The sequence below is a fragment of the Bos taurus genome, chromosome 20, assembly GCF_002263795.3.
Source record: "Bos taurus isolate L1 Dominette 01449 registration number 42190680 breed Hereford chromosome 20, ARS-UCD2.0, whole genome shotgun sequence".
Taxonomy (NCBI): domain Eukaryota; kingdom Metazoa; phylum Chordata; class Mammalia; order Artiodactyla; family Bovidae; genus Bos; species Bos taurus.
Genome location: NC_037347.1, coordinates 35985808 through 36005288, shown reverse-complemented (window position 1 = coordinate 36005288; position 19481 = coordinate 35985808). Strand labels below are relative to the sequence as shown.

Here is a 19481-nt window from a genome sequence, read left to right as displayed (position 1 = left end):
TTGCCTTAGGTTTCAACAGTTCTTTAAAAGTACAGTTCATTCTTGTCCTTAAGGTTGAATTCCTACACATCAGTTTAACACCTCCCACCTTGGGGAATGGACAAATATTTTTGTGTCTCTGGTTATGCAGGAACATCCTGTGTCTCAAGACAACTTTGGTGGGTATTTAATTGATTCAATTTACATATGATTATGCAAAACAGCCTAAACAACTCACTTAGAACAATTTGTCAAGTCAAGAAAGGAAGAAGACACCTTGAATATCACCTTGTACTTTCAAATGGCTCTTTTCCTGGGTAAGGAATGACTGGAAGGGTCTGGAGAGGGTTGTGGCTCATCAGCCTTCCTCCTGAACAAATTGCCCCCTGCTCCCTGCACATCTGCAGTAGCAGCTCCAGCTGCGGGGTCACAGACACGTGGAACCTTAGAAATCCAGCATTTCTCTCTTTCATAATTCGGTGCCTATTTTTGATAAGAGTTATTTAAAATTTTTTTTAAAACATAAGTTATTCCTTCGCTGCTTGTCAGGAAAGGTGCCTGGAAAAAAAAAATCTTTAGCATTAGGTGTGATGAAAAAGAAGCAAGAACTCAGAGTAACCATCATCTGCTCCCCTGGGCCACCCCTCTGCAGTGTAACTGACAACACCCATCACGGTTAATGTTTCAGGTGGCCCTTTGGAAAATGTTTATTTTAAAAACCATTTCCAGTACTTCCTGCTTCATTAAGACAATTCAGTGAAAGCCTGAGCTACAGGAAGCCGTGGAGTTGGCCACATCATTTTAACTTTAGGCAGAGGATAAGGTGGTCTAATTTATGATGAACTTGATTCAAAAATCGAGACAATTGAAATGAGCTCATGATGGCAGTGATCAATATCCCTGTGCTGAGGGAGGCAGTGTATTGACAGGGAATGACCTCTACAGGACAAGAACAGGCTCAGATGCTGTTAGTTATTATGGAGATGGGCTGCTGAATGAGGTCTTTATTGCATATTGATTGAGCCAAGGTGATTAAATTCTAATTGCTAAGAACAAATGGCAGAAGCATTTGCCAGAGCGAAAAATCAAGTGAGGGGTGGAGACCTTTCAGTGATTGCGCCCACTGGTATTCCTGGTGGGCTTCCAAAAACGATCCAGGACCACAGAATAATTGGGAGCGTCAGAGAAGGCCAGGAACTATATATACATCTTTAGGGACACAAATGCAGTAATTATACTCTTTTTACACACCTCACTGTGAAATATAATATGTAAAAATCTTACAATATCATTTAAACTTCAAGTGCTTCCATCTTGAATTAATAATTGAATTTTTAAAGTACTTTTAATTTTTTTCACAATATCAGACAATGCGGAATCTGCCTCCCAAATATTTTATTATGAAACACTTCAAACATATAGCAAAGGTGAAAGAATTGTGCAATAAACCTTAGACCCACCACCTACTGTCTACAGTTAGCATTCTGCTGGAGTTACTTTATCATGTGTCTGTTCATTCTTATATTCCCCCATCCATCCATCTTATTTTTTATGCCTTTCAAAGGATGCTACAGACATCATTACATCAAGGAATCTGCTTTACATCATAGCCTATATAGTTTTCTCTTCTTCAAAGATTTCGTGCAACTCTGGTCATATTTTACCCCCTCATCTTGAAAACCAGCCTAATCCTACCCCCATTTCATACTTGTGATAAGGAATAAGTAAAATGATAAGTGAGATAGTCCTCCCATGAAGGAGTCCAGTAAATGGAGCTAGCCCTGCTGTGTTTTATGAGGGGGAATGAGGCTCTTCTCTTTGCTGGACAGGACGAGGTGCTGAAGGTGGGAACACTCCATCAGAGCCAGATTGGTGGACATTATCTGCAACGCCAGTGATGCTAACCCAGGTTCAGTTTCCTTCCTTCAACAGGAGTGAAGAGCCCCTCACCCTGGGCCACTGGCACGAGCTGCGTGTGTCCCGCACAGCAAAGAATGGCATCTTGCAGGTGGATAAGCAGAAGGCGGTGGAGGGGATGGCAGAGGTAAGAAGGACATCTGCTCCTTATGACTCGTGTGAGTGGGGTTACTGTTTCCTTCCTGTCCTGGAGACAAAAGCATCAGCACAGTGGTTAATACATGGACTCTGGTGCCATTTCACCTGAGTTAACACCCGAGCTTCCCACTGGACGAGCTCCTTAGCTTTGCAGTTCCTCAACTGGGAATGGGATTGATAATAGTAGGGGCCTTCATAGGGAAGTGAGCTAATACCAGTGTCACTTACAGAACTGCCCACCTGCTCCATGCCTCCCTGCCAACCCATAGCTTTGTTCACATTGCTATACAAGGTAGATCAGAACACAGCTCCAAAGCAGAGCCAGTGAGGGGGGTGGGGGTGTGATCACACATCTGACAAGAACAAAGACTCTGAAACCAGACACCTAGGGTTCAAAATCTAGCTCCATTCCTTATCAATGATGTGAGCTCAGACCAGTCTAATCACTTGATCTCCCAAGATGGTGATCTTGGGTGATCTTGATTTTTTTTTGCATCTAAAAAAATAGGGTAATCGTGATAATAATAGCACTGCATTATAGGGTTGTGAGAATTAGAATAACTGTATTTCTCAAATACCACAGAACCCGGCATATGATCAGTGTTGTGTAGCTTTACTTATTATTATTTCTAATAGTGTACTCAGTTCAGTTCAGTCATTCAGTCATGTCCAACTCTTTGTGACCCTATGTACTACAGCACACCAGGCTTTCCTGACCTTCACCAACTCCTGAAGCCTGCTCAAACTCATGCCCATCGAGTCCATGATGCCATCCAACCATCTCATCCTCTGTCATCCTCTTCTCCTCCTGCCTTTAATCTTTCCCAGCATCAGGGTCTTTTCAAATGAGTCAGCCCTTCGCATCAGGTGGCCGAAGTATTGGAGTTTCAGCTTCAGCATCGGTCCTTCTAATGAATATTCAGGACTGATTTCCTTTAGGATGGACTGGTTGGATCTCCTTGCAGTCCAAGGGACTCTCAAGTCTTCTCCAACACCACAGCTCAAAAGCACCAATTCTTCGGTGCTCAGCTTTCTTTATAGTCCAACTCTTATATCCATACATGACTACTAGAAAAATCATAGCTTTGACTAAACAGACTTTTGTTGGCAAAGTAATGTCTCTGCTTTTTGATATGCTGTCTAGGTTGGTCATAGCTTTTCTTTCAAGGGGCAAGTGTCTTTTAATTTCATGGCTGCAGTCACCATCTGCGGGATTTTGGAGCTCAAGAAAATAAAGTCTGTCACAGTTTCCATTGGTTCCCCATCTATTTGCCATGAAGTGATGGGACCAGATGCCATGATCTTAGTTTTCAGAATGTTGAGTTTTAAGCCAGCTTTTAAACCCTCCTCTTTCACTTTCATCAAGAGACTCTAGTTCTTTTTTGCTTTCTGCCATAAGGGTGGTGTCTTCTGCATATCTAAAGTTATTGATATTTCTCCTGGCAATCTTGATTCTAGCTTGTGCTTCATCCAGCTCATCTTTTCATGTGATATACTCTGCATATAAGTTAAATAAGCAAGGTGACAATATACAGCCTTGACATACTCCTTTCCCTATTTGGAACCAGTCTGTTGTTCAATGTCCAGTTCTAACTGTTGCTTCTTGACCTGCATATAGATTTCTCAGGAGGCAGGTAAGGTGGTCTGGTATTCGCATCTGTTTAAGAATTTTCCACAGTTTGTTGTGATTCACACAGATAAAGGCTTTGGCGTAGTCAATAAAGCAGAAGTAGATGTTTTTCTGGAACCCTCTTGCTTTTTCAATGATCTAGTGAATGTTGGCAGTTTGATCTCTGGTTCCTCTGCCTTTTCTAAATCCAGTTTGAACATCTGGAGGTTCTCTGTTCACATACTGTTGAAGCCTGTCTCGGAGAATTTTGGGCATTACTTTGCTAGCATGTGAGATGAGTGCAATTGTGCAGTAGTTTGAGCATTCTTTGGCATTGCCTTTCTTTGATACTCGAATGAAAACTGACCTTTTCCAGTCCTGTGGCCACTGCTGAGTTTTCCAAATTTGTTGGCATATTGAGTACAGCACTTTAACAGAATCATCTTTTAGGATCTGAAATAGCTTAACTGGAATTCCATCGCCTCCACTAGCTTTGTTTGTGGTGATGTTTCCTAAGACCCATTTGACTTTGCATTTCAGGATGTCTGGCTCCAGGTGAGTGATCACACCATCCTGGTTATCCGGGTCATGAAGATCATTTTGGTACAGTTCTTCTGTGTATTCTTGCCATGTCTTCTTAATATCGTCTGCTTCTGTTAGGTCCATACCATTTCTGTCCTTTATTGTGCCCATCTTTGCATGAAATGTTCCCTTGGTATCTCTAATTTTCTCGAAGAGGTCTCTAGTCTTTCCCATTCTATTGTTTTCCTCTATTTCTTTCCAATGATCACTGAAGAAGGCTTTCTTATCTCCTTGCTATTCTTCGGAACTCTGCATTCAAATGAGTATATCTTTCCTTTTCTCCTTTGCCTTCTGCTTCTCTTCTCTCAGCTATTTGTAAGGCCTCCTCAGACAATCTTTTTGCCATTTTGCATTTCTTTTTCTTGGGGATGGTCTTGATCACTGCTTCCTGTACAATGTCACAAACCTCTATCCATAGTTCTCAGGCACTCTGTCTATCAGATCTAATCCCTTGAATCTGTGTGTCATTCCCACTGTATAATTATAAGGGATTTGACTTAGGTCATACCCAAATGGTCTAGTGGTTTCCCCACTTTATTCAATTTAAGTCTGAATTTGGCAATAAGGCAAATTTAAGTCTGAATTTTGGCAAACTAGCATGACCTCAACAGTTCAGAATTTCCACTCAGGTTTATAACTTTCATCCATGTTTTTATTTCCAAGGTCATGTCTGAAGGAAAATGGCATTTTTAAGGACAGCTAAGAGACATTTGTTTTAAATTACAACATACTAGCATTCTGTACACACATGAAATTTACAGACCCCTAAAAACAGAGGAGACCTCAGATTTGCCAGGATTTTAATTACAACAGTCTTCATTGTGTGCATCACAGATTTAAAGAAGGTATTGATGAATGTGACTGTTCTGATAAGAAAATGAATTGATAGGAAAAGAAGAAAAGGAAAGAAAAGGGACTCTTGGTGGGGAAGATCTTGGTTGAGGAGGGGAGTAAAAAGGGAACTTATCAGGAAGGCAGCTTCAGGGACGGAAGTGGTGGAAGGTCCTGTGAGAATCAAGGGCCTCCTTAGGAATCAGAAAAATCCCAACCTGGGCTCTGCTTCAAGAGGCAAGTACCCTAGAAAATGTCCCATATATATTAGGAAGGAAGGAAAGATGGAAAGAAGGAAGAAAGAGAAAGTAGGGAGGAAGGAAAGAAAATGTATAAAGAAAAACGGATTTTAAAGCAAGAATGGGATTCACTTTCATACAGTCCAGAAAACAGCTGATTTTAGTCCTAGACAGAATTAGAAGCTCACAGGTGTAGATCTGACTGTGTGTTGACTTAATAATATAAATTCACAAAAGCACTGTATCACTCTAGGCCTTAGTTACCAACATCTGTACAACAGTAACACAAACAGGATGGGCGTGTTTGTAAATAGTAGGGTTAAGGCCTTTGATTATAAATAAGGAACTATTTGGGACACAGTGTTTACCCTTGAGATCCTGTAGTGAAGAGACAGCACAAGGGTAGAAACCACACACCTCGGGTTCTGTTACTGCCATACCAGGACTGGTAGAACCAGCATCCTCTTTATCGGCTTTTTGAATGGATGGAGCTGCCCACCTGGAAAGCAGTGTAAGCAGGTAGGAGGGAAGGCATGGCTGTTCTGTGTGCATCTGGGGGTGGTTCTTGGGAGGCCTCCCTGAGACCAGAGTGGGAAGACCCATGCTTGATCTCGGTGAGTTAAACCTTAATCAGATCACCCCCCGGGATCTCTGCCCCGCAGCTGTTATACCCTGTTCAAAGGCTTGGTCAATGGGGATAGTGGTCTTAGAGCTTAGAGAAGGAGGGGGACAGGGGTTACAGGATACGCTGGAGGCTAAGCCAGCCCCTAAGTGTCCAAACCACACCCGACATCACGTTGCTCAGCTGGCTGCACTGAGAAACACCCACAGCCCAGGATGAGTCAAGCTGTGCAAACTCAAAGGGGCAGTGCTCCCAGGGCTTCAGAAAACCTATCAGGGGGTTTACTCAGGTTTTCCAGCCACTCTCAGCTTAACGAAAGTGGTGGATCCAGGCACTGAGCGCCTCACTTTGGTGGGTCTGTTTGCTTCCCTCCTGTGGTCCCGCTGCAGCCCCGCCTTTTGTCCACTTCAGGCGGTGGTGGCAGAGGCGTGGGGGGCAGGGGGCAGGGGGAGGACTTTGATGAGGAGCCAAAAGAGACTTCTGTCACCCCACAAGACCCCACCCAGTTTGCCTGACACAACCAAGAAACTCCCAAGTTTTTTTAAAACAGCCTGCTTCTCTGAAGTCCCTTTGACCTTGCAGCCCTCCTCCTTTCTTCCTAGTTTTTTATTTTAAAGACATGATGACGATGGGTCTCTGTGGGTGTGTCCTGACAGCTCCTGCCTGGTTCCCTAATCCACAAGGATTCCTGAAATTGCCTCTGATGATTCCTTGCATCCCCATTCATTAAATAAGAACCCTCAAAGCTGCCTGAAGGTTATTGACAGAAGGCAGTTCAGCCTGTCTACTACGAGACCTCTCTGCTCTTACCTGGCTGGACTCAGCCACTCCGAGCGCTCCCCTAGATGGAGCATCCTCCTCTCTGCTCCCCTGTCTCCTCTTCTCTACCCCGACTGGACCCCAAATCCATTCTCCTCCCTCTGGCCAGTGATAGTCCTAAAATACAGATCTGATTACTCTCTTCCTGAAAACTCGTTGTTCTTTGGGTGAAGTGTAAGTTTCTATCCATGTGTGATGTGGTCCCTCCTTGCCTTTGCCTGGTACCCAACATGCCTCCAAGCTCTGACTCCAGCCAGTTTCTGAGACTCAGTTTTGACTCTTCCTGCTTCACCTCCCACTCCCTAATTCTGGAGCAGAGTATGAGATGCCCTATCCCTGCCAGGCGCCCCCATGGTCACGGGGCTTATCTTACCTGCCCGTTTACTGGTCTGTGTTGCCCCACAGTGTAAGCCCCTGGAGGGAGGGACCTGGGCTTTCTTATTTACTGTGGTTTGTGCACCACTTAGTAGCTGGGACATGGTAGGTACCTAATAGTATTTGTTAAATAATTGAATCCGGTTACACTTTGTATTTCTTTTGACCATAAATCAAAGGAAACAATAACTTATGTTACCCCAAATGTGTTCATTCCCAGAGGTCTCAAATTTACATGTTATCTTAGGGCACTTTAACATTTTGCTTAAGATGGTTGAAGGAGTTTAGACATTAAATCTCACACACAGCTTGTTATCTAGCCCAGCCGTTGGGTTTAGGCTGTTGAAATGACCAGAAGCAGGAGAAGCCTTTGGGGATTGACAGTAGGGATCTCTAAGAATCTGGAAGGAATTTCTCTGCCCTTTGTATATGATAACAAGGAATGCCTTCCACTCACCATGCTTTCCCTTTCTCTTGGCTTAAAGAAATTCTGTCTTTACCGTTAGTGAATATATCAATAAGTCCTGTACTAGAATTTGGATCATGTATCCAAATCTAAGCAAAGTGCTAAACCAGTGGGATCTCAGTGCCAGGAGAGGCTCAGGCACACGTGCGCCCCAAATAACAGCAGCTTATAATGAGGGGTTATTTCTCATCCACATTACATGTCCATCAACAGTCAGCTGCAGCCTTAATCTGAGACCCAGGCTGAAGGAATAACAGTGATCCCCAACGTTTTTGGCACCAGGGTCCACTTTCAAGGAAGACAGTTTTTCCACGGAAGAGGGGTGGGAGGGTAGGGATGGTTTCAAGATTATTCAAGCACCTTACATTTAGTGTGCACTTTATTTCTATTATTATTACATCAGCTCCATCTCAGATCATCAGGCATTAGATCCTAGAAGTTGGGGACCTCTGGAAATAGGGGTAGAGGAACAGGGCATAGTGAACCACTCCTGGCTCTGAAAGACTCTGCCCAGAAATGATTCATTTCTCACCTGCTCATGTTTTGTTGACCAAAGCAAGTTACATGGCCCCACTTGAGACTGACAGGTTAGAGGTAGCCTTCCTGCAGGGAGAGAGTGACACTGATGATGTAGTGGTCTACCATATTCGCTTGCATTTTCTGGATGATGAATCTCAGAAATGTCCAGAAATTTACAAAAAATCAAAAAGGTGGTAAGCAGCAATGAAAAACAAGACAAAGGTTGGGCCAATATGTATAAAAATTATCATGATGAGTCTTGAGACTGCCTCAGCCATTTGTTCCCTAACAGGGAACCAGAGGCACAGTTGGTTATACCGTGTTTTGTTTTTAATCTGTTGGCAGGGAGGCTTCACCCAGATTAAGTGCAACTCGGACATTTTCATCGGTGGGGTCCCCAATTACGATGATGTGAAGAAGAACTCGGGCATCCTCAAGCCATTCAGTGGGAGCATCCAGAAGGTACAGGCTACCCTTCCTCACGTGCATGGTGTGAATTTGACTACCGACAATGGAATCGAGAACTGTGATCAGTGCAAACTGCTATACCCAAGAAAGAAACCATGAGGAAGTTTTTAACATTTTTAAAATTATGTTTTTTAATTCTCGGAGCATACCTGGTTTCCAGCCCCGCTTTCTTATAGCATCTGCTCCCAGCTGTGCCCAGCGGACATCTCATGAATGCAACTAATGAAGATGAATTTTTACAATAGATCTACTTAGAATATCCTAGTATTGTTGAGGGGGCAGTTGGACCAGGTCACTGCAGACACTTGTCAAAAAGGGAAGGCAATGGATAGAGTCTCATAGTGACTCCTGCTTCTCTTTGGGGTCACTTGGCTTTTTGCTCAAGGCAAGACCCAATTGTTTTTGCTGCCTCCACTTCCATCCCCACCACCCTGTTTTAATGGTTGTTCATCAATCATGTAACCCAACTCTTAAGAGCACAGATTAGAGTCCTTCCATAGGTTTGAGAAAAAAAATCCACTCAGCTAGTAAGAGACAGGACACTGACCCCATTCATATCTGTCACATGTTCCTTCTCTTGGGGCTGCCTGTGATCTCTCTGGTCATGAGATTATGTTCTGTCTACAACAGACATGTAAGTTGACCCACCAACCCAGAGTCCAGGACCAGTAAACATGGGGAAAAAAGGATTTGAAGAAAAACACATCCGGTTCCTGGATGTCAGCCAAGTCCTATTTCTCTTGGCAACCAGTGAAGGAATGGGGGCCACCAATCCCTGAGGGGGATCTGAGGCAAAGTACGGGAGGCGCTAAGGTGGTGGAGGGGCAGTGAGAGGAGGTCCTCTCAAGGATGTGCACAGCTGGGCTCTGAGAAGGGCCCCAGGGACTCTGTCCTTCTCTGTGTCCCAGTGTGGGGCCCAGAAAAGGGACCCAGTCAATTTTTCCTCGCCCTGCTGTGCTTCCCTTTGCTGCTGAACTGTGAGGTCAGTGTCACCTCAGTTCAGACTGTTGTCCCCCACCGTGAGTGGGACTGGCCATGTGAAATCATGGGTTTGAAATTCTACCTTAGGAGGTAAGCTGAGCTGCTGAGAGGCTTCATCTTCCTTCTGAACATGTCAGGCTTTGCTCTCTTCACACAACACACACAAGCCTTTCCTCCTTACTTCCTGGAAAAGCCCCCTCCCCTCCCAGTGACCTGGTCAGTAAGCGAAAGTGAAAGCGTTAGTCGCTCAATTGTGTCCCGACTCTTTGTGACCTCATGGACTGTGGCCTGCCAGGCTCCTCTGTCCATGGAATTCTCCAGGCAAGAATAGTGGAGTGGGTAGCCATTCCCTTCTTCAGGGGATCTTCCAACCCAGGGATCAAACCCAGGTCTCCCACCTTGCAGGCAGATTCTTTACCATCTGAGCCACTATGGAAGCCCCAGCCCAGTCATGGCACTTGACTCAGTTTCTCGTGACTCGGTTTTACAGTCGTCACTCACAGCAAGAAAGGGGGAGCGTTCATGACTCGGTTTTACAGTCGTCACTCACAGCAAGAAAGGGAGAGCGTGTGGAAAGTTTCCGGCTCTTTGGTAGATTTTGAGTGGCATGCCTGGAGGAAGGTTTTCTCCCAGCTTTCCTGACTCTCCAAAAACTAGACAAACCTATGGAAACATGAATGAGTGGCCAGAAGTACCCTTGCTAACCTCTTAGGATCCCCTGCACGCTGGAGGTTACCCTAGAAGCTCTCTCTGTCTGAGTTCTGTGAAGCCTGAAGAACCCTGAAACACCCACAGCTCAGGGCCAACGCACACTTCGTTTATTTGGAGTCGGGGAGCCCAGTGACCTCACTCTATAATTAATCAGTTTCACTAAAGCCCCATTACAGGGAAGAGGGGTGAGAGCAAAGAGCCGTCTGTCCTGGTTAATGTGCACAGCAGCGCTGAGAATGTGACCTGAGTTTCACTCCGGGGAAGAGGATGTGGAGAGGTGGGGATTCCGGAGTGCTGGGGAAGGAGGAAGCAGGAGGGAGGGGGGCAGTTGGGGAGACTGAGTTGATAGAGCTGGAGGAGGCTGCAGAGAATACCAGCCAGGAAGACACAGCAGTACATTTCCACCACCTCCAGACTCTATCACCGCCCCCGGCCCCACCTTGGATTCCTGCCTCTGTGACATTTTGTGTTGTATTCTTCCTTACTCTGCTTTTTAGCCGCATGTCTCAGCCTTGGCTGCATCTTGGAATCGCCTGGAATGTTTCTTTAAACTTGCCGGTGACTCAGTTTCACCCACAGAAATTCTGGTTCACTTGATCTGGGTGGGGCTTGGGCATGAGTATATTTCTTAACACCCTCACCTCCCATGATTCCAATATACAGCATTAGAAACCAAATTTTGTAGTAATTGATTCTTCTTTATGATTGCTCTGAGTGTCCAGGTTTTCCAGAACCAGAGGAAGCTGCTTGTTTAGTCTTGTACATGATGCAGATTCTCCCAAGCACCAAATGTAGTTACTTCCATTCCTGCATCATTCACAGAACTCCGAAAGTAGTAACCAGACTTTCTCTGTTTATTTTTAAAGCTCCCCCCTACCCCAGGCATAGTTCAGGTTGGTGTGCTGAGGGAAGCTGTAGAAGACTCTAGAGCTGATTTCTGAATCCCTGAATTGCTTTATGTTTTCTTTTCTAAGATCATCCTGAATGACCGGACCATCCACGTGAAGCATGACTTCACGTGGGGCGTGAACGTGGAGAATGCAGCCCACCCCTGCGTGGGGTCCCCCTGTGCCCATGGGGGCAGCTGCCGACCCAGGAAGGAGGGCTATGAGTGTGACTGCCCCTTGGGCTTCGAGGGGCTGCACTGCCAGAAAGGTATACTCTGTGTGTGTGTGTGCATGCACACACTTCTGCTTCCTGGAGCAGAGGGAATGGACACACTGTTTGGGAGACTGCCACTCTTAAAGGACTAGTTGATTACCCTGAGACAGCCATACTGTTTATTTTTATTAACGATGTCAACAGCATATTAGATGATTCTTTACCAGCTGAGTCACCAGGGAAACCCAGATGATTAATTATATTTTTATATATATATATATATAAACTACTTTAACTATTTAATAAGAATTAAAATGCTGAAATACTTCTGTAAACAGTAAGTAAATAGCTCCCCATCACAGCTACTATGGCTCCTTCTCTGAGAATTGCCCCATGGTCTAGAATCAAAGGGTTAATTCATAATACTGGATGGGGGGCGGTTTCCAGGACCCCTGATCTGAGCCTCTCCCAGAGCCTATCCTGACAGGTGAATGCCTGGGCTTTATAGACTGATAAATATTTTTACAAAATATTTTTGACTCCTACCTGTGAATGCTACAAAGGGAACTCTTGCCAAATATGGCATAATATGAATTGTGCATTAATTGCTACAAGCTAGAATATGAACAACCTTCTGCAGACTGCTGTTTTCCATGCTGTATGTTTCCTCTGTACCTCAGTTTCTTCATCTGTAAAATGAGAATAATACAGAGATATTGTTTAACTCAGAGAATGGTAGTGTAGATTACATAAGGCAATGTGTATTCCTTAGAAGAGGAATGAGGCAGAACTCATATTTCTCAGAAGAATACCTAGTAAGTAACAATAGCACCCATTATCCATTATCTGATGCTGAAGCTGAAGCTGCAGTACTTAGGCCACCTGATTCGAAGAGCCAACTCACTGGAAAAGACCTGATGCTGGGGAAGACTGAGGGCAGGAAGAGAAGGGGGTGACAGAGGATGAGACAGTTGGATGGCATCACCAACTCCATGGACCTGAGTTTGAGCAAGCTCTGGGAGATGGTGAAGGACAGGGAAGCCTGGCGTGCCGCAATCCATGGGGTCACAAAGAGGTGAACATGACTGAGCGACTGAAAAACAACAAGCCATTATTATTCTTGGTGAGAAAAATAAAATCCACCAGCAGGTGCTGTGAGCACTTAACTTCCAACTTGCCTTTGTCTGAAAGCAGAGCAGATCCCAGATTGCAGGTCCTGCTGGACTGTTTTCCACGCCTGCTCAAGGGAGGCAGAGGCCAGGGTGGGGTCTGGAAGAGGCCCCCGTCGTGCAGCTGCATCATGGTGAGCCACATGGACCTTCTTTTTAGAATGTCGGGGAGGTCTCACCTCTCCAGGAACTAATAAAAAAGGTATACAGGCCTGAAGGCAAGAAGGCAGCAGTCCTAAGTGAAGCACTGCTGTCTCTCTCTTTCCTGTTTTTTTCCCCCAGGTTTTTGATTGTTCTCAGAAGTAGGGCTTAGAGGAAAACTGAAGACTACAGGTAGATATTTCAGTATATGGAGTGCTAGGAGAAGTTGTTTTGCGGCAGTCTTGGAAAATATGAAAGATGCCAATTAGCCAGTTGGAAGATTAAGTAGTAGTATATTGAAATGAGTTTTGAAACCCTCACGGCAAATCATATGAAATAAGTTTACAAATGTATCTCACTCTAGTGATGAACCCCTAAAGAAGAGGAACTGAGCCATTTGTGAATGATCCTGATTATAAAGCTAACAAGGAAATCACTGTTTAGCTAACAGCAGGTACTTGGAGAGATTTAGCTCAAGAGTGGCCTGTTCATTCAGAAAATTGGATCTAGATTTCACACATCAGTGTTTGACTCTCCTAAGTCTCCAATTTTACCACAGGCAAATGCAAGCTTGCTCCTGCCTTAGATGCTAACACTAAGGGTCAATATATAAAGTCCAGGATTAAATGAACATTTAGCTTCTGGAATTAAATAGAAAGGAAAAGATAACTGGTACCTTGGTAACCCTTGTTTCCTGTTACAGAACATTAACCATATAAATTGTAAGTTGTAAAGAGCTTTGCAACTATAGGTTCAGGTTCAATGAGAAATATACCTCTCCAAAATGAAAGTCAGATCGCTGATGAGGGCCTGGGCCTTCTGGCAAGATCCAAGAGATTGGGCAGTGGCAGTGTGGGGGTGGTCTAGACAGCATTTAGACCCCTTTTTTCTGCAACATCCTAGGCTACAACCAAGACTAAAACTCAGAGCATCAGCTGCTTTCACATTGTATCAGCATTTCCTCATGCTTTGAAATAGGGTATTTCTGGCAAAAAGGCAACTGTTGCCAGTCCTAGGAAGATTCATGCATAGGAGGCATGGCCTGTATCATGTAATTTCTTCTGCTATATGGCTTGGGAGGATTAACGGAACTGTGGGTACAGGTTAGGGCTGTTAAGGACAAGTTTTCAGGCCCCAGCGGGTACATAGAGGTACACCGTTACCATACAGACTGCTGTGATTGTTCAATAAGCTTGTAGGCCTGGATAAGTGTCAGAAAGAAAGGAAAGAGAGCTGGCAAACTATACTGTTCCACAGAGATGCAAAAGAACAGTCTAAAAGCTGGGATATATTCTTAGCGGGAAAGACCAAGACTGGTTAAGAGGCATCCTTGGTTATTAAAGAGAATCCCACCTGATCCAATGAGATGCTTCTTACCCTTATATATTTAACAGCTTTTCCCTCCATGATGGACAGATCATGCTTCAAAAGCACAAACATGTTCCCTAGTGTCTCCCACAGATGTTAAACCACCCTTTTACAGTGTGCAGCATGTCAGAGAAACCCCCAACGCCAGGCCTCACTCAGTCCATACCAAGGGGCACCTTCTCCAGCAAGAAGTTAGTTCTGGGGATGTTCAGTGAGTCTGGGTCTCTCTGCCCTCCTCAGTGAGGAGTTCCACTGGGGCCCTAGTCAGGAGACTAGACACTTGTTCTCAACTCTTGGTAGTACGGGAGGGCTGGGGCTGGGGCGATTCCGGGCTCTCAGACCATCAGACTTTTAGGAGGGTCTTGGGAGCCCCATCCCACCCTTTGTCTCTGCAACATCAGAGGCTGGAGCAGAATCTGAGCCCAGATGGAGGTGGGCACTGGGCTCCCATGGAGCTGCAGGAAAGTGAGCCTCTGTGCCCCAGCTGGGGCTGGAGAAGCCAGAAGGCCTTCAAGGTACCAGCCACAACTTCAGATACCAGCAGAAACCATAAGGCGCGGTGGTCCCCTCACCTTCCACCTGGGGCTCTCACTCTCGTGTGCCTTCTTCTACCACAAACCTCAGCACCCCATGCTGCAGCCCAGTCCTGAGGTCCCTTTCTTATCTCACCAGAGGGGTGTCAGAAAGCCGATACTCCCCATCCTTAGAGATTTCTTTCTTCTTTCTCTCTACTCTCATCCAAATTTGCCCATTTTGTGTCCCAGGCCGTAAGAGCTCTTGTGTCTAAGTTACTAACAAGGGAAAGCAGAGTTTCACAAAGCACAGGTGAAAATTTAAGTTCTAAAGAACACTAATGGCGGTTTTGTGTTCGCACAGAGAGATAGACAACATAACATTCACATGCGCAGAATGGGAGGGGAAATTCTGTGGTCTAATAAAGTGAGTCGCTCTGTCATGTCTGACTCTTTGGGACTCCATGGACTCTAGCCTGCCAGGCTCCTCTGTCCATGGAATTCTCCAGGCCTGAATACTAGAGTGGGTTGTCACTCCCTTCTCCAGGGGATCTTCCCAATCTGGGGATCAAACCCAGGTCTCCTGCACTGTAGGCAGATTCTTTACCATCTGAGCCTGAAATAAGACTGAGTAATCCTGGGTAAACCATCGCTTCTTCTGTGGGACTTCTCAGAGCCTTTGATATGTTCTGAGTGTCCAAGACAAGGGTGTAGAATGCATCTCTTTCCTCCAGGGTTTCCCCCAGCCCATGGCAGACAGGCCACTTGGGAAAGGACCGAGCTCTGATGGTACTCCCTTCCCTTCCCTTCCCTTCCCTTCCCAGATTACTGAGAAGTTCTGACTCAGACGGTGCAGGACCCTTCAGGCCACTAGATGGGAGTGTTTCTCTGCAGCAGCTGAAGTTCCACTCAATACCAACACCGAAAGCCACTGGCTTAGGTCACACATTTGTCAGGGACACACAGTCCTCAAAGATGGGAACCTGCCTGACTCATAATGATGGACCACATTCTACACACTTCACAGTGTATTTAGTAAATTCATATCAAATTGCTGAGTCTGATTGGGGGACGGGAGTGGGGGGGAAGTCCCAGAGCATTAAAAAAAAAAAAAAGTAGCTTCATTAAATATGAGCTGTAATTTAAGAATACTCAGTATGAAAAAACACAAATTCATAAAACATATAAATTGTGCATACTATAGGGAATTTCTTTTCTTGGGATGGTGTATCCTTAACCAATGCAAGATTTGGAGGCATTCAGCCTGGATGTTGATTTTTAGATAGTTGAAGGCTGGTAGTGTAGAAAACAATTTTTTAGCTATTACTTACTTTGTGGCTGCAGAGTCAGCTTCATGGGACCAGATGGCTGCTCCAAGCAGAGCTGTCCAGCAAGGGAGAGTTCTGCCTGTGGATGAGAGAGCTGCCCACCTTGGAAATTGTTCCCTGGGACTGGATTGCCATCGCTCAGGAGGTTGTGGGGAGAAGTCCTGGCTGCTGGAAAAGCTAGGTTACAACCCCAGCTCCTTCCTTCACTGGTCCTGGGACTGCGTGAAGGAGCCAGCAAGTTTTCTTCCACTCTTTATAGTCCATTGGGAATTTCAAGTCCCTGAAGTGGAAAATTTGCCTGGCTTGCAGGCTGGTTATTCATTTTGTCACCAGATGTCTCAAGCTTTTAGGTCTAAATGTGAGGAAGCACCAAAAACAGTCTTTGAGTAGTGCCTTTGCCACAAGAAAAAAAAAAAAAGACAGTGTAGAAGAAATTAGATCTAAAGGGTTAGGATAAAATATACTTGTGCTTACAATATTTTAAAAAACTGCAAAAGGCTAGAAAGGACTAGATGGCTACTTCTAACTGTAATGTTTTAGGATGGAATTAATGTTTATCCACATATACTGATGACACGGAGTATATTTTCACTGTGTTTATGTTCAGTGGTGTCATTTCTAGAGTGTTCGCCTGCTCTTTATTAATCACAAGATCTGAACCTTGTAAAGGGGGTGGGTTGGGAATTAGGGTGATATTTTCCACTGTGGAGAGAAAAGAGGCAGCTGGCTGGCTTGCATTCCTTTTTCACATGTAGCCTGGAGCCAAGAAAAGGTAGTGGTCATTGACAAGGTAAGTAACTCTCCAGGAAGTGTTTTCTCCAGGTTTATATTAAGTGGGCATTGTCAGTTCAAGGTCAGGGGAGCCCCAGAGGTGTTAGACAGTTTATTAGACACATCTTCCTGGTCCACCACCTCTTGCACCCCAGTTACTAAGCCGAGAACTGCAGAGGTGTGTTGGGTGATTTGGTGCTAACCATGCTGAGAGAAAATATTTCCAGCAGTTTCTCACGAGGGGAACGAGTGGATTCACGTTCCCTCAGAGGAATGTGAGTTCCTGCAGGGCTTCCCAGGGGCTGTGTAAGGCCGCTTTCCAGCGATCTGCAACCACAGTAATTGGGATTTTACAGTGACTGTGAGATTCTGACTTGCCCTGTTCTGTTTCATGCTGGCATCTGGCAGAGTGTGGGAACTACTGCCTCAACAGTAAGTACAGTGAGTCCTCCGAGAAGCTGGGACGGCTCCTGGGCTGGTGCCAGGTCAGGCTCTGGACAGGCTGTGGGCACAGTGCTGGCCAACCACCTGCAGAGGGTAACGGGGGACACACCTCTCAGAGGGGCTGCAGCCTCCCACCGAGATTGCCAGCCCTGGGAGCACACTTGTCTCCCGGCTGGATCTTGGGAAGCCCTGAGCTAGAGGGGCTTGGTCAGTAGCTGGACGGGGCTCGCGCACACACCCCTTTGAGAGTCCAGGTGCAGAGCACATCCTGATCATTTCCAGGAGTGCAGACCCATGTCCATCCAGTAACAGCAGGGATGGGCCCTGCTTGGGGCTGAGCCAAACCCAGCAGGGACTCCAGAGTGACTGGGAGGGATGGCTTCTCCTCCTGTCTGGCATCAGCAGCTGGCAATTCAGGGTCTGCCCGCCCAGGTGTGAGCTCCCCTGTCCTCCTGCGTTTCCCCACTCTTGCTTCTTGTACCCCATTCTTACCCTCTTCTATTTTTTTGCTTCTCCTGGACTTCTCCCCCAGCCGCAGCTTTTTCATCCTCTCTGCATCCCCTGCTTGGGGATGCCATCCACTTGGCTGTTCATTTTTGTGTTGTTGTTTTTTTTCCCACACCTTCTCCTCCTTTGCTTCTCTGACATTTTCTTTTCTCCTCCTCTAACGTCTACTTTCCCCTTCTTCTTCTCTCTTCCCACCAACTTTCTACTTGTGGCATTTTACATCTTTTTTCTTCTCTCAGCTTCCTTTTCTTCCTTCCTCCTCCTCCTCACTTAAACCAGAGGGTGGAGCAGCTCAGAATTTGAGATTAAAGAGCCATCACTTCCGACTCTAAAAGGCCCTCCGGATCGACAGCCCCTTGTCCTGGGCCATGCTGCCTCAGAGGACAAGAAAGTAACTTCTTGGTTAGTTACCTCAAAAATTCTCTTTAAAATGTTTGCTTCTCTTCCTCTCCTTCTTTTCTTTCTTTCTTTTACTCTCTCCCTCCCCCAACTTCTCTTTTTCTTCCTTCCTTTTTTTTTTCTTACTTTTTATGAAGAATACAGGAGCATGCTGTGGGTGACCTGCTGACACAGGAACTTTTATTTGGGGGCCCAATATCATTATGGGCTCCCCAGGTGGCTCAGTGGTAAAGAATCCACCTGCCAATGCAGGAGACGCCAGAGAGGCGAGTTCGATCCCTGAATGGGGAAGATACCTGGAGGAGGAAATGGCAACCCACTCCAGTATTCTTGTCTGGAAAATTCCGTGGCCAGAGGAGCCTGGTGGGCTACAATCCATGGGCTTGCAGAGTCCAGACATGGCGGAGCACACATGCGCAATGTCACTGGGTTTTGTGTTTTACTGTTATTTTTTTTCTTTCTTCCTTCCTTCTTTTCTTTCTTGCCTTCCTTCCTTCTTTTTAATGTGTAGAAGTTGAGTTTAAACTCTCCTGTCATTTGTAGTGTCGATAATTACACATTTTTTCTCTCCTGGATGTAGAGATCTTAGTTCATCTTCTTTGTGCCAACCACATATCTTATGAAACTATGACTTATTTTATAAGCTGGCTTATTTTCTCTCATTTTGCACATTTCTTTGAACATGAGATTCATTTTACCTTAACTTTTTTAAATTGCCATTTCTTTGTCTTTCTAAAGAGGAAAGTGATATTGCTGTGATCTCTTTAGAAGAAATCCTCTAAATTATCCCTAATTCATGACACCAAATGCTACTACTTAACTTATTCCTTTATTCACTGTGTGGAAGAGGGTGCTTCCTCAAGAAAACAAAGTAATGAGAAGGAAACACTTCTAAAATATTGGAAAGAAGGCTCAGGGCCAGAGTTTGGTTCATAGTCTGTTTCTCTCTTAGCTGTATAATCTTGGGCAAATCCTTAATGATTACGTGCCTCATTTTCTTTTTCTATAAAATGGGAATATCCAAGCCTCCCCTTCCCCAATACTTGCTGCTCCTTTGTATGACTGTGGTAAAAATTTTGTGAAGTAGGACACCAGAAGGTGCTTCACAAAAAACAGTCAAAGCCTTATCCATTACTAACCCGTATCTGATGTTGTGACCGAATGGGTTCTGGACCAGGTTGGTTTCAAATAGAGAAGTCCTGGTGGATTTTGTTGGGGGACTGTTTGCCTCCCTTGGAGAACTTCTAGGGCTATCCCCAGCTGCTCCTCACGTGGCCCAGGGCCTGCCCTTTAGCTTCCAGGAATAACTGGGCACGATTCAAGGTTCAGTATATTGCAGGGCCTTCTCGGTAGGGCTGAGGCAGATAACAGTGACGGCCAGCCCCAGGGCGGGACCACCAGCGAGAGGCCAACTGCAGGCTATCAGGCCAGGTCATCCCACAGCAGGCCAAGTGCCTGTGCAGCCAAGAGGAAGGGGCTGCCAAG

The 19481-nt window shown here is 45.4% G+C and overlaps 1 protein-coding gene and 1 long non-coding RNA gene across 4 annotated transcripts in view; one reads left to right on the top strand and one right to left on the bottom strand.

The window, feature by feature from the left end:
- Positions 1-19481, top strand: part of EGFLAM (EGF like, fibronectin type III and laminin G domains) — a 392874-nt gene that overhangs the window by 355324 nt on the left and 18069 nt on the right. For all 3 annotated transcript variants that reach the window (XM_059878754.1, NM_001083478.1, XM_024981331.2), the window contains 3 exon segments: positions 1912-2023; positions 8442-8558; positions 11231-11411. In XM_059878754.1, the coding sequence (XP_059734737.1) occupies positions 1912-2023; positions 8442-8558; positions 11231-11411 (410 nt within the window).
- On the bottom strand, positions 1358-9757 carry LOC132343234 (uncharacterized). Its single transcript, XR_009491966.1, has 3 exons — positions 9628-9757; positions 8110-8180; positions 1358-2083 (listed from the first exon to the last, which is right to left on the bottom strand). It is a non-coding gene; the product is annotated as an uncharacterized lncRNA (long non-coding RNA).